Genomic DNA, 16477 nt, shown 5'->3' with positions numbered 1-16477 from the left:
GACTAACCAATATAACTATTTCAAAATCGGACTATTGAAGCCATAGATTTCTAATTTTTACAGTAGCATTTTATGGGAGACAGTCGAAAGTCTTTGGGAGATCGCAAAACACTGCCTTGATGAGGCTTAGATCAAGCTTCTTCAACAGAAGAAAAATACCATCACTTGTATTCTCGGCACACTGAAAACCAATTTAAGCCATATTTAAGAAAGATTTTTTTCTATTTTAAAGCAAGTTTTTCATAATTTTTGAGAGGGAAAGAAGTAGGAATAGGTCTGGAATTTGCAGGAGTTAAAAATGGAAATTACTACAGAAATTACTATCTGCCTTTGTTATGGATTACCCAACAGAATACTGATCCTTAACACCCTTCCCAACTAGTTAAGACTGGATTTCAAAGGAAAAAATCGAGTATTGGGTTGGCCTTCCCGATCACCTGATTTGAATCCTTTAGAGAATCTTAGATTTTGTTTAGCAGCACTCCAATGCGGAAAAATGAAATTAAAAAAAGAAGAACAACAGATAAGATGTAGGTCTAGTTTCTAGTTAATAGAGAAGGTGATGCCAAGCAGTCATTAAGGCCAACTTAAATAATTTTTAAAAAAATTATCGAATGAATAGTAGTTTTTGGTTTATACTTTAACATTGTTTCCATACTTTTGTTAACATTTTTTTGTAGGAGATATTTTTGAGCGTATTACTTATTTCTTTTACTGCTCGCTATTTTGCTTTCCATCGTTTAATACACAAATGTCATTTAATAAAAGGAAATGGTATAATTATTTAAAAATATATATTATTACGTTTGTTCGCCACTGTATATTATTTTATTAATCGGTAGTGAATTCTTTTTCAAATTGACAAGTTACAAGTAACGGTGTAACGGTACAAGTAGCAATTTTTAGTAGAATTTTTAACTGAAATTAGGTCACAAGTCTGCTATAAATTAGGGATAAAAATTGGTACTAAAAAAAAGCCTTATACCTGGACAAGGCTAGTCGCCATCACAAAATTCTCTTCATTTGTATATAAGTTAAATATTAAATCATCTTATATATGAACTCCAATAAAGAAGAACAGAAAAAGAAAAAAATGGTACAAATCGAGATACATACATTATGCAGGTGAAGCAAAAATTTATTTAAATTAGATGTGCGTATTATACTTACAACTAAAATAAAATATTTATTTCATTTTAGCAATGAAATAAGGTATTTTTTTTTATTTTAGCAATTATGATATTTAATTACACCTTATTGACAAAGATTATATATAAATAATGATAACACCTCACATCACCAATTTTTGTTCTTATCAGCGCGTATTTTAAGCGTACAAATATCTGAATTTTTTCATTATTTCGAATTAAAAATTCATCAGTTTTTAATGTAAAAACCACCTCAAAGTGTACCTAACATATTGCTAATAATTGCTATTATATTACAATAATACCTAACAATTAGAAACCCTATTAACAAATTCCAATGAGAGCCCTAGAATGCAAATATTTAGATTTCACCCTCAAATAAAACCCCAAACTCATCTTTCTTATTTACGGGAAATTTCCCATTATTTACCGACATCAAGTACATTTATTGTTAAAAGAATATGTAACAGTATTTTATGAATATGCATGAATTTTATAATAATATTCATATATTAACATATAATTTATACGAGTGATCCCCGTTAAAAAATATGGAACATCCATTTAAAATATTACAACAATTTGTTACACTGGTTTGTTTTGTAAAAATAAATAAAATATCAAATTAATCTTCCTTAGTTGCGGAAAATTTCCAATTATTTACCGACATCAGAGTACACTTATTACCGTTAAAACGATATTTAACAGTATTTTATGAATTTTAATCGATTTTATATACATACATTAACATATAATTTACACGAATAAACCCCGTTGAAAAAAATTAAACATCAATTACAAGAATTTGTTGTTACACTGGTCTGTTTTAGGTACAAAGTGTCATACAGCCAAACCAACAGTCGGTCATACAGACAGCAGCCAACATAGCGCCTATTAAGGGAAACGTTATTTTACTCAGCAAACCGAATTCTGTAATACAGACGACGCAGGGTCTACAGGCGGTTAGGGTAAGTAAGAACTTATTAATAAGGACTTTATGAGCTATCACTTCACATCTTAGGTTTTATTGGTGGATCTAAATCTTCAGTAGAAATAGGTACTTGCTTAAACCTGCTCAGTTGTGACTTACTCAAATTATCGAATATGTTCTTTTTCTTTCTAACTGTTTCTGCAGAGGCAATCCTTTTTCTCAATGTATGACTGACACTTTGCAGTTTCATTACAGGTTCTCCTTCTTCAATTTTTTCACAAAATTATAAGCATATCGACGCTTAAGAAACAATACCTCTTATCTCCAAACCTTAAACTTACATAAGTTATAACATTTAAATGATCTTTCATTTGTTTTCATATATTTTGAATAAAAAAATACTTTCCTAATTGTACTGCACCTTTAGAATACATTTTTCGTTTTTAAATAGAGATACGGGGTATTATTTTTTAATTATTGACATAAAATATTTAGACGAGGTATTATCATAACAAAATAATAGCCACAATCCTTACTGAATTGGTCTTTATTAAACCAATATTAATATTTTAACACAAACTTAAAAACAAGTTTTCACTTTAAACAAGATAAACCAAGTCTAAAATAATTCACGACGCAAGAACAATTTACTGATGTGGAAAGCTGTCATAAAAATCGTGATATTTCGGTAAAACTTTTTTTCGGCTTTTATACAATTTCGGTGGCACAAAATTCAGGCTTTGGTTCTCCAGTCTTTTTATTCGATCATCTCAAATCTTTGTAGTCAGAAAAAACACACATTGTACATAATTTTCCGTTAAATATTTTATACATCGAATTTCACTGTGATTAAACCTGGCCTGAGTGATGTACAAAGTTTATGGTTTGCATAATTCGAAAAAAAAATCGAATTACGGGTATTTTACGTCTGCCGTGCTTCTTTTGTAACAGCAATATAACCTGAAGAAAGATGAATGACTCTGTTTTTTTAACTTATTTTAATTATTCTTTCTACCTAATCATTGCATGTATAGAATCACACTCTATCTGAGTATGCCTGGATTCTAAATACTTTTGTTCTATTATAACGTTGTTATAGTAGAACAGATAGTTTTATAGAATTGCGATTCTAGTATCAGTCCAAACCATTATAAGTTTTCCAAAATTCTTGTGGTGATTGATATAATCAATAAGGCGACTAGCAAAAATGGAAGCTACGAGCTTGCCATTCGACCAATGGCAGGTAGCATCATGAATAGCCAAATTAAATATTGTGTAGTTATGGACGCAGAGCTTAGTTTTGTAGTAAAGGGTGTTTTTTTTAGAGGTTTGGATTTTAAGTTGTCAAAACTGTTTCTGGTGATTGTCAATTTGACAGTTGGTGGTGTATTCGTGGTGAGTACAGTTTGCCATTTCACAATGAATAGACTTACTCCAGAACAACGCTTTCAAATTGTGCAAATATATTTTGAAAATCATAGTTCAATTCGCGAAACTTATACCGTGCGCTGCGTCCATTTTACGGTCGACATAATCGGCCATCCGAGCAAGTTATTCGAAAAACCATGGATCGTTTTCGTACCACGCATACTCTAGTTGATAATACGCATCCACAAAGACGCCATACAGTGCGCACAGAAGAAGTTATTGCTGCTGTGGAGCGTAGTGTTGAAGAGAGCCCGAATGAGTCGATTCGCCATCGTGCACAACAATTGGGGCTGTGCCCATCTACTTTGTGGAAGATTTTGCGGCAAGATCTTGGCTTGCGAGCTTACAAGATCCAACTCGTGCAAGAACTGAAACCGCGTGACCATTATGCGCGCCGTATCTTCGGTGAATGGGCGGAAAACAGTATTCAGCTTGACCCATTTTTTCAATCCAAAATTTTGTTCAGCGATGAGGCTCATTTTTGGTTGAACGGCTTCGTCAATAAGCAAAATTGCCGAATTTGGAGTGGAGAAAATCCAGAAGCTTTTGTTGAGACGCCCTTACATCCATTAAAAGTCACAGTTTGGCGCGCTTTATGGTCAGGAGGAATCATTGGCCCATATTTTTTTAAAGATGATAACGACCAGAATGTTACAGTCAATGGAGAACGTTATAGAGCCATGATTGCCGACTTTTTTGTTCCTCAGTTGAACCGACTTGATGTGGCAGAGCTTTGGTTTCAACAAGATGGTGCAACATGCCACACAGCGCATGACACTATCAATTTATTGCGGGAAACATTCCATGATCTCATAATTTCACGCAATGGACCTGTGAACTGGCCTCTACGATCTCACACGCCTGGATTACTTTCTTTGGGGATATGTGAAGTCACATGTCTTCAAAGATAAACCACAGACGTTGGATCACTTGGAAGCAAACATTCGCCGCGTTATTGCCGAGATACGGCCCCAGATGCTTGAAAACGTGGTCGAAAATTGGACTTCCTGATTACGCTACATTTGAACCAGCCGTGGCGCTCATATGCCCGAAATCATTTTTAGGCACTAATGGCATAACAATATCTTTTAAATAAAACCAATACCATGTCAATAATTTTTTTTTACATGTAAAAATTCATTACAATTTTTTTTTATGTCACAAGCATCTTTCTTGGATTGGAATATAGGGATTTTTTTGATACAATGTATCAAATACGTGCCTACTTAAGTGTGATATTAGTTTTTCTTTACAGTACTGATTAACAAACTGAGACATCATTGTAAACACTGGTTCCATGTATAGTTTCAGTTTCAATCAGTTTGTTTCTGGCAGTAATGAGATGGCAATTTTTGGATTCATTCCACTTATCACATTATCTTTTTGTTTCTTTTTTTTAGTCTTTCTTAACGTATCACTTCTCTCTGCATTTCTATTCTCTCTACTCATGTGAATTCGTTGTTTTTTTTTACTCGCGTAAGACACTACAACACATTTTTTGATATTGAAATAAAGATTGTTTATATTACACCAGACATTAGACTATGTATTCTTTTGATTAAAATCTAGTTATAGCTACAGATTGACATCGATTTTTAAGATAACACCTTAAAAGATTTATAAGCGACTCAGAGATGCCCATACGATACATTTTCATTAATAGGAGAGTGTGATCTAGTTTGTCAAATGCTTTTGAAAAATCCAAATAAATGACATCTATCTGAAAAAATCTTCGTCAATGGTTTTTGCAATAAATTCAGTCTTTATAGTTGACGCTCTAGATCGTTTGCTAAAAAATCCGTGATGACTAATAACTAGTTTATTTTTAAGTTTGGAAAAAAGAAAGTCGTGAAGAATAATTTAAAAAATTCTTGAAAAGTTACAATTTTGTCATTTTTGTCGCCTTTTTTAAATATAGGACAGGTGTTGATTTAGATTTAAGTTTCCGAAGTGCTTGCAAAATGTCCTCTTCAATTGTGCTGTCTATTTGTATAATTTCATTATTTATGTTAAATATTGAGTTTTTTGAAACATTGTTGCCATTTGAAATCATCAAAAAATCCGTATTTCTGTACCATAATTATTAATTAAAGCATTATCATTATAAATATTTCCTGCATTTGACGTACAAAACACAGTGCTATTAGGTACTAATTACAGAAACTTAATTACATTAAATTCCAATTACAACAATTCGAAAAATCTCGCCTAAACTTTGACGTCAACTAATCGATTACCCATTGCTAAAGTTAGTTTTTCGGGCTATAAATTATAATTGTTGTTAATATAAAATAATGAAGCGGCGTGACGTAACTCGCGATTCCAATTGTATGGCAGTAATTAATTCGACGAGTGTATCACTTTTGAACCGTTTTCGCTTTTCGTCGATTGTCATTCGTTGCCGGATATTAATAAAATATTTCGAGTGTCGGGGCGAACCTTTTTTTTGCGTTTTTTTTTTGCATATCGATGTAGGATGAACTAAAAAGTGTTCGTTTGTTTCGCTATGGATTTTAGCAGCCGTTGGGAAATGTGTAAGTTATCATTTTGTGTAGAAATGATCCATTTTACTTACTATTTTTAAACGAACTTTAGTGTTGGTATTAATTTATATAATAAGACGTATAGTGTTTACTAAAAGCTTTCATTATTTTTAGACGTAGATAGTGCATTCAAATATTAATCTAGTTATCTATTATGTAAACAGTAAGAAATATTTTAGTGAAAAAGTACATTTTAATTTAAAAATGCTAAGTCACAATAATTATTAATGTTAAATAGAAATTTGCAGTATAGCATGTGTCAAGACTTACTGTTCACGTTAATGATTATTATACTAATTGCGTGCATTTACATTAATTATTGTGGCATAACTATTTATTAAATTAGTATATGTTGAAGCAATTAAAACGTTGGAACAAATGAAATTTGGTTATAAGAGCAAATTCACCGGTCTAACCAAAACTTTTAAATAGGATACTTTTATTATATTATTCAGTATTTCCACAGACAATAATATTCTAAGAACAATAATACTGCATTTATTTATTATTTTTATTTTAAATGCCATGAATGTGTTAACAGTTTTAATTTTAAATCAAACAATCACGGATAAAAATAGTTTTTATTGTATTTTATTTAATCACATTCTCACTTTTAAGCACTTATGAAATAGAGTTTTTTTCTCAATAATTTAATATGATTTTTTGAATCGGTTGATAGATAAGCCCATAAAAAAAACTAAGTCAAACAAACACAATTAATAAAAGACACGACTGCCAATTTTTTTAACTGACACATTAGACTATGTATCAAAGGTCATATTTACTATTTGGGAATAAAATAACAAGTTTTCAATGTAACACAACTTTTACTATATTTTAATACTACATACTTCATTTAATTAATTTTAAAATAAAACGATACATTCCGTTAACATTTACCTAGCATAAGGAAAAAAGGCCGTCAATACAATTTATGGAATAAATTTAAACTAAATGCATATTAAATTGAAGAAAAAATATTTGGTTTATTTTTAATTATTCTAATAACAAATTTTTTCCATGTCACATCTTTGGAGAAATAGTGACGTAAGTGCAAATTTATGAATTATTCGTTATTATTAATTAATTAATAATATTAATTAGTTGTTATAAATATCTTAGTTCAGTATATTTTAGTGAACTTATGTATACAACGTTTTTGGTTTTTGTGTAAAGCAACCCCTCTAAAAAGGAATTAATAATTTCTCTTTATTTAGCAAATATGCTACATATAAGTTACAGTAGGTTTAAATAATAAATACAATATTGATACACCTATAAGTAATAAAATACTAATGTAAAATACAAAAATAAAAAACACTTATGGTAAATATAAAATAGTAAGAACTCAATTACTAAATATGACTAAAATAAATAAATAAAACTTAAAATGTAGATTGGGGTTAAAGTCGTATTACAATATAAAAATGAAACATAAGACCTAATAACTAATTTAAAATATGTGCTCTCAGTAAGCGTTTAATGCGCTTGATGTTATCACAGGTTTTTATGTTATTCGGTACTTTATTAAACTCTAGCAGACCTTTGTATAGCACCGAATTGAGCATTTAAGTAGTGTTACATTTATAAGATAGTATAAAATCTGTACAATTTCTTGTATTATATAGTTATGGACATCAGGAAATATTACTAATTTGTCACAGATATATCTTGGTAAAAGGCCCTTTTTAACTTAAATATAAACATATTAACGTTAAATACTACTCGCTGATGGACGGACAACATATTTAAAGTATTTAACATTAATTTAGTTGGTGTATACACTACATTACATTTAAAATTGTCCCTATTGCCGTATTTTGGATTTTTTCCATCTGGTAAATTTTGTATTGTGGCAAATTATACAGGGTATCCCGAAAGTAATGGGACATAGAATAACAGTATAATTCTCCTAGTCGTCCATAAGTTCTTTGAAATAATTTATGGTTTGGTTGTTGTCTACCTGGAAATATTTCCTGATATCTGCGTCTTGCATGCCGTCCATTAAAATTTACTTGCGCGTAAACACAAAGCATATCACGCATCTCCAAATTGGTAAACAAATTATGCCTAGGCATTACTTAAAATCATTAAACTTAAGAGAAAAACTTTTTTACTCGTTTTAAAAGTTTTATTTCACATAGTTTGACATAAATAATTTAAACACTTGTCTCCAACGCCAACTGCCAAAGATGCGATTTATATAAAGAAGTAAATAAATATTATTTTTAAAATTTTTTTGAAAAATGGTGACTATGTCGAAAATGGTTGCTCATGGCGACTTAAATAAGGTATACACTTTTTATGTAATATTAAAAAGAAAATTATTTTGTTACTTTTCAAACCAATATACGCAGATGCAAAAAAGGTATAAGGGAATTTAAAAAAGTAAAAACTAACGCAACGAGCGTCCTCTACCGAAAACACGAAAACTGTATACGAAATTTAAATTTTCTTTTTAATAGACTCGTTCTAATGTTCTATGTTCTAAATTTCATGCCAGTATGTCATTTGGTTTTAAAGGTATCTGGTATTAAAGTTAGGATAAGGCAAGTTGACCCCAATCACATTATTTTGACGTAAGAAATCTACTGTTGTTCTATGTCCCATTACTTTCGGGACAGCCTGTATAACAGCGTTGAGCAAAACTGCAAATGGGGAAATGCTATGGCATTATACAAAGAAATCTTGGTAGACATTTTGGCCTATTCTTGCTATAAATCCCATAAATCCAATCTTTGCAAATTTTCTCATAATATAGTCTACGTGCGTTTTAAAACTTAAGTTATAGTCCATTTTTTTTTTCTCAAGTAAAACTGAAATATGTCATTGTTTCTGTATTTTTTAATTTATTTATAAATGGAATTATCAAGAAAACTCATGTTTATAAAAAATAAACTCGAAGCAACTTTCTGTAAAAACCTTAAAACAAAGAATTGAAAAATGTTCGTAATATTTTGACTTAAACTTATTAACAATGTTAGTGTTGATAAGTTTAGGTTTTTTTTTCTTCCAGAAACAGGAAATTGTAGGTTTGCTTAACTAACACTTGTATTATTGTTGTTCGAAATTACCATCTTCTTGTCTTATCTAATGCGCTCTCTGGCTATGTGATTTACGATTGCTGAAACCCTTTCTAATATTCCGGGACTTATGCTTTGAAAACCTTTCAAAATTCTCGCTTGTAATTGCTGCAGGTCAAGTACAGCAGTAGAAAAACACGATCTTTTACTTACCGTGAAAGAAAAAAATTCGGTGACCTTGAGGCCAAGGGATTGGACCATGAGTAGAAATTTCTTTAAAAGTGAACTTCTTTCCTAATTTCTTAAGTACAAAAGAAGAGAACCCATTTTTTTTACCTAATATTGCATACTTATTTCTAAACTAATAAAAATAATAGTGGGTAGAGTATCCCTTATTGGCGCGATATCGGTTTGGCATGGATTCCGAAAGTTTCATAATGGTTTCTTTTTCAATAAAATTCCAGGCTTCTTGCACAACTTTTATTAGATCTTTTTTACTGCTGCTCTAATGTTATCTTATACGCCGGTCTAGTTCCTCCCCGAGGTTCCCAATAGGGTTAAGATCGGAACTTTGTGCAGAACCCTAATGTTTTCTGATTAAACCATTCTTGAATTACCTTTGATTTATGTTTAGGGTTGTTATGCTGCTGATATATCCAGGTCAATGGAAAATTATCCTCAGCAAATGGTAGCATTAGATTTTTTAGAATATCTAAATACACAAATCGATCCATAATACCTTCAATAACACAATAACACCGTACATAGAAAAGCAACCCGGTATCATGCAGGATCCACCACCATGCTTTACCGTCATTGCAATATAATACTAACACGGCGACCAATTCCGCGGTACGACAAACCATCATCTCGGTAGGCAATAATTCGAGCCCTGTCAAAATCGCTAACATGGTGATAATTTTGACGTCTTCGAATGCATTAAAGGTAAAGGCGAAAAGGACATTTAACTCATCTGCCGCTATTTCAGATTTTGGTTTTGACGTATTATATAATTAAATGGGTCAAACTGTAAAATGTTTCTACCCTTCTATAAAAAAAAAAGATAAGTGTTACCCGGTATAATAGTGCTACCCGGGTTTTCAGCTTTCCCAGATTCTTTAGCTGCTCCCCACTGAAGAAAGCCAAATCAATTTTTTTTTTGAATTTACGGTTTTATGTTCATTGATCAACGTGCCAAAAAAAAATCAAATAAAACCCTTTAAATTTTAAGATATTAACATGAATTCTTTATTTAAATTGGTAAACATACTACATATATTAATTTTTTCTAGGTAGTCGAAGCTGCAGGGAGCGACGACAGCTATTCAGATGAAGAATCTCCGAAGAAAAGGCGGGATCTGCTGACGAGGCGGCCTTCATACCGGAAAATACTCAACGATCTTGGCGGGGGTGAGATTGCTGGTATGTGGATTTAAGCATGCTTCCTTTCCACACCTTTCGGCTTATTTTCTTTGAGTTTTCTCTCATTTAGGCGGTGGATGCCACTTGTTTTGAGGCCAAAATATACTATTAATTAATCAATTATATCCTACTTTTTAAACGTCTACCAGTCAAAATACTTAATCGAGTTTATTGGTAGTATATCAATTCTTAAAAGTATAGTATCCACTTCCTAAATACTTATTATCATAATTTTGCTGATTTATGATCATTTTATTCCGGACTAGTTTTTTTAGTTCACTTAGAGACGTTTATTGCGCAAAAATTCAATATTCATACATACACATTGAGAAAGTTGTCCCTCCCTCAGGTTTGTTAGAACTTCAGTTATTTAGCTTTGCATGATTATTTTAAGAGAGGTACTAAACGTGCGGCCGTAGAGAGTTATCATTTTTATTTCTATTATATCATTTTCTTATTCGATGGAAGTACCAAGGGAATTTGAATCTTTAAATTTTCAGTTCAGTAATGAATAATATTGATATAATATGCTGACAAATGTAAAAACTATATTTTAAAAAAACCCTGTTTAAAAGTAGATATTGGCTTCATTTTATTCCCAGCAAAATAATAATAATCGTGAGGCAATATTTATTCATAGAATAGACAGTGCAAAAATAAGCATTTTACCAGGGCACACCAGAATAAACACCAGATTCTTTGGTTTCAAAAGGCATGGGGTTAAAAATATTCTATTTTATTACATAAATTCCATTGTATTTTATTACATTCAAACTGATACAATATTTATTTTAAAGTAGTCTTCCTAAAAACTTGAATATATTTTTGGTATTTCTAGCGGATTTTAAGGATGAATTTAACATTTTAATTTTTTAGTGAAACCTTTAAAATATGTGTTACAAAAACCTTAAATTTAAAGGGATATGATTACATTTATAACGAAGGCAATATGAACAAAAATTACGGAACGATAACTTTCTTCTGTTGGTGCCTGCGATATCGGTCAAAGGTCTTGAAGCAGTATTGCTGAAAAATTCTGCAAAGATGGAAGAAGGTTTGAAAAAAAATTGTTCGAAAATTGTGCAAAACTGGAAGAAAACTTTGCTCGCCAATTCAAAAAGTGAGCTTGGAGAAAAGCTAATTTTGAATCCAACTTGTTTCAGAATATCAGTAAGACGCTGGGAATCCAGAAAGCGAGAATCACTGCACTGCACCCGCAGTCAGATGGCATATTGGAATGAATGAGTAGACGGAACCATTAATCGGTATTTGGCCAAAGTAGTCTCTAGCCACCAAAGAAACTTGGATGGGTTTCTTTATTTGTTTCTGCTGGCCTATGGATCGGCCATCCATGAAAGCACAGGAGAGTCCATATTCTTCGCGTGGTCCGTACGTTTTTGATATTAGGTGGCTTAAGTTTAAGGCCTTGTTGCCTTTTTTGGAAACAATTTGGATATGGCTTGCAAGCATAATTTGTTGTGACCTGCATCATCTCCTTTGCACTAGTTTCTACATGGATACCCAAAGCATTCGCGTATTCGGTCACAGTTACGCCTCTGGTATACTTATAAATAAAGAATCCCGTCATAATAGACAGTGTCGGTCTTAAAACTGAACCCCGTGGGACAGTGCACATTACAATTTTTTGCTGGTATGCTCCAACGTTTTAAAATCAGTGTTCGAAATAATTAGCCAATATATTGAACAATGTTTCTTCTCGTTAGTTCTGTGAGAAACCCTTTCTATGAAGCCGAGTTATTTCTTCTAGTGGTAAGTTGTTAGGGCCTGATGCTTTATTTGGTTTAATTTTCTCAACTGCGCTAGTCAGAACATTTGTGGTAAATAATGGGATATCTGCCTTTCCTACTATATAACTCGAAAAATTCATCCATTATCCCAAAGACGCTGGTCATACAATTTTATAAAAGGTAAAAACACAAAATCTACAGCATCACAGAAACATTTAATAAAATGATAAAGGTTACATGTTTTAATATAATTCAACCTCACCGTCCTCACATAAATTTGCTGTATTACACTCTTTAACATCCCACTTTCTCGTGAAGCTTTTAAAGAAGAATTCCTTACCATTAAACAATTAGCAGTCAGTAACTTTTTCCCTCTTAAACCTATATATAAAATGTATTTTCAGTATGTGAACAAGTATAAATTATCATTTAGGTCGTTTACTTATTTTGGACCAATCTCGTCCCAACTATCCCGCTTGTTTTCTCCCTTTGGCATAACCCCAGCTTTTAAAACCAATAATACATTAAAAAGAAATCAAACTAAAGATAAACTACCCCGCCTATCTTCTCCGGGAGTTTATGAGATTAGGTTTAAAGAGTGCCCTGCAGTTTACGTCGGCCAGTCTGGTATGAAGATTGCTACTAGGATTAGCGAACACAAGTCCCAATATAATAAATTTAAAAATACCGATATCACAGTTACCAGATCGGCTTTTGCTAATCACCTCCTCGACTCCAAACATAATTTTCCTGACAGCCAAAATATAAAAATACTTCATCAGTGCAATAAAAGTAAAAAACTAGACTTGCTGGAGACAATCGAAATTAGGAAAGCTTTTAAAAGCCCAGATCTGTCCTGTTTTAATGAAATGTTTGAAAATAACGGCCACCTAGTTTTTAATAACCTTAAATAATTCTAGACTCTCAAATGATTGTTAGATTTCTGAAATGTATAAGGTGATTTGATTGGCCACTTTATTGTAAGCGTTGTTTATTTATATGTTAGATGTTTTATGTATGTTATGGTAAGTTTTTGTTGAATTTTCCTTTCTTCGGGTTAGATCATCTTAATTATTATAGGTCTGATTATGCTCTAGTCAAGGGAAACATGTAACCTTTGTCATTTTATTAAATGTCTCTGTGATGGTGTAGGTTTTGTGTTTTTACCTTTCCTACTATATGCCTAGGTCATATTTCTACCTGATGATCTGGAAAAAGTCCTTTAGCTAGTTCGAGTTGGTTTCCATTTGGTAGATTTAACGGTGATGAAGTCAATTTGCTGGTTACATACCCCTTGCCCCATATATTGCGTTGCCATCCCTGCTTCTTCAGCAGTTTTCTTCCAAGCAGCCTTTTTTGCATCTCCTATAGCCCTTTTTAATGCATTTCGATCCTGCCTGTACGTGTCAGCGGTAGATCTTTTCCGTGTCTCATCTTTGCGCTTGTTTACCCTGATTAAATTCTTCTGATACACGTGCACCTATATCTGGCCTCTGCTTCTGGTGCCCACTAGTACACTACTGTTTTTCTTCCGTGCTTTTAGGGAAGCTTTTTATACAATGATGGTACATTTTTCAGCAGTCTTAAGCTGCCTGTTTTTGGAGGCTGAAGTTGTTTGGAGATCTCTATGGACATTAGGTCTGTTTTCTTTTTTGAATCGCCAGCCCTTTCTTTCGTTTTATTTATTCCATATAGCTTATCCTGATGCTGTACATAATGTGTTAAAGATAGCTGAGGTCAGGGATAGCTTTTCCTTCATAATGACTTCCCAGTTCAATATATTGTTGATCGGGTTTCAGAGAAATTTATTACCGCTTCCATGGTGTACAAGTTGAACATTTGTAGATGTCTTCCTCTGTCCATATTCTCTTGCAGGACCGTGATTTTTTTAGTTTTTGGTTTTTGATCTGGCATATATGTCTGGCGCTTATATGTTGCTGAGCGGAAAAGTTTTTAAACCTCGCACTTTTGTCCTCACCTGTCCTGAGTTTTCACAGTCTTAGCAGCGGGCCATGTTTTCACAGTTCTGAGCCTTTTGGGACACTTTCATTAATATTTAAAATTTCTGAGTGGGTAGAACCTGTACCAACTTCATACAAACGACATATTGTTAAAAAAACTTGATAGGCAATTTAATGCAGATCCCAGACTTCTGGGAGTCATCCACGCAGTCAAACGCCCTAGTGAGATCACAAAAGATCCCAGCAGGGCATTGCTTCTATTCGAGATGATCTATCTGTAAAATATGTAAAAATGCCGAATAGTCGTCACAGTTAAACAATTCTTGCTAAATTCAAACTGGCATGGAGACAGAATTTTATATTTATCAAAGAAATTACTATAAGATTTAAAAAACGAATACCCGATATACTCGGTACAGTACTGACAGTATTATTTATATTATTTTTTTAGAATAGAACAACCTGAGTTAAAACAGAGAAACCAGAAATGTCATCAGTCAGATAATTTTTTATTATTTAAATTTTTTGTTAATATATGTTTTAGTTCATTTTCCGTCGATGCGTATAAAAATTTTTGGATTTCTGGCTATGTGAGGCTCATATTCCAGATACTAAAAAAAAATATTAAAATAATTGGCAGTTCCTTAGGATTTTCCTCCCTGCAGCCGTTAATATTAATTCCCAAATTATTATTTATATTTTTCTTTTTGTTAGTGATCTCGAGAAACTATTCTTCATGCCTCCCTGGTTATATTTTCTGATCTTTTTACATGATTTTGGTAATATTATTTCTGTGTCGTTTCTTCTTAACATTAGACAAAGTATTTTAATGCTTATATGCTTGAAAATAAATGAAATCTTCTTAATTATTAATCAATTCGCATTTTAGTTAACAAACATGAACATAATTAAAAAACCCAAATTTAAATAACTTTCTATGTTTCCCCGGTATGTGACTGTCAGCGGCCATCATGGATTGCCACATCAACGTGTGGGAGGAGCTTAATTTTGACCTTAAAGTCACGTGACAATTTGCTGTCTGAACCACGACAAATCACGTGATCAATAAGGGGCGTGACTTCGTTTCGATTATTACGGGAGCTTCTCATAAAGTTAATGATGGTACAGTTACATATTATAGACAACCGAAGCTGCCAAACCCAATATACTAATAAACATCAAGATTCACACCTAACGGGGAAACATAATATTGAATTTATTATAAATACAAAAACATTTATTATAAATACAAGCTGGAGAAACCGTTTTAAATTCTATTTACGCCCATTTGCCAAGAAACCGTATTAATTAAGCAATTTCTTTCGGTGAAATATTTATTATTGGTAGTTACGACTGATGAAATATGGTAAATTGAACCCTGATGATAAAGATGCAACAAAATTATCTTATTAAATAAAACAATCAATTATCAACAAATATATGTAAGTTGGTTATATTATGATTGCTTGGTTGAGAGTTTCAATCAAATCAGTCATAACTAAGAATGATATAAATATATATGTATATAATTGTTATGGCAGATGCTCGCATCAAATATCCCTTAAAATAACCAGGTAAAGACGACTATCTGCACAACAAAATTTTTAAGAATAAAAATAAGAACAAATTGTTGTCTTATTGCCAAAAATGAGTAAACTGAATGGAATTTTTAAAGTGTGTTTTTTACTATTCATAATAAATTTACAAAACGGTGTCAAGCAGTTTTTAAAGCATTTGTAGACTGTGAGCTAACTAAGGTGATAGGAAAATGTTTACAAATTCAGGCCAAATATTTGTCGAAAAATAACTACTAGAAAGCGTAATATTTTATTTTAAAACTAAAAAACTTACACTTTGCATTTACAATTTACTAAATAACTGTCGAAAAACATTTGTATAGTGGTAGTTAACGTGTTAAAAAAATATTGAATTAAGTTTGATCCTTTAACGTTAAATTTTCCAGTCTATTGGTTTTCCTTGGGGATAAATATGACAAAAATTCCCTGAAATTTTGTGAGCTAATTATTACTGAAATCCTTTTCAATTCTTAAAAATTCAATAATTTAATACCTTATAACGATAACTCTTTTACGGCTTTGCTATGGCTTGCAACTCACAACCCTTTTCCTATTTTATTTCACTAGTAGTTTAAGATACGTTTGCATTAGATAAATCTGGTTTCTATTATGGCATGTTTTCTAGTAGATTAAAAAAAATGTAAGCTCAATTAAGGCTGATTGATTTAGTTAAATTATTAATTAAAGAGATTTTGA

General features: G+C 31.9%; 1 protein-coding gene across 27 annotated transcripts in view; it reads left to right on the top strand.

Moving 5' to 3' along the window:
* Positions 1 to 16477, top strand: part of LOC126736853 (cyclic AMP-responsive element-binding protein 1) — a 59843-nt gene that overhangs the window by 23146 nt on the left and 20220 nt on the right. For 23 of the 27 annotated variants that reach the window (XM_050441477.1, XM_050441545.1, XM_050441601.1 and 20 more), the window contains 2 exons: positions 1979 to 2116; positions 10366 to 10495. In XM_050441477.1, the coding sequence (XP_050297434.1) occupies positions 1979 to 2116; positions 10366 to 10495 (268 nt within the window). The remainder of the gene's footprint in view (positions 1 to 1978; positions 2117 to 10365; positions 10496 to 16477) is intronic. The other 4 variants (XM_050441538.1, XM_050441591.1, XM_050441469.1 and 1 more) reach the window with 1 other exon arrangement.

Source organism: Anthonomus grandis, chromosome 1, assembly GCF_022605725.1.
Source record: "Anthonomus grandis grandis chromosome 1, icAntGran1.3, whole genome shotgun sequence".
NCBI classification, from domain to species: domain Eukaryota; kingdom Metazoa; phylum Arthropoda; class Insecta; order Coleoptera; family Curculionidae; genus Anthonomus; species Anthonomus grandis.
This window is presented reverse-complemented; position numbering and strand designations above follow the sequence as displayed.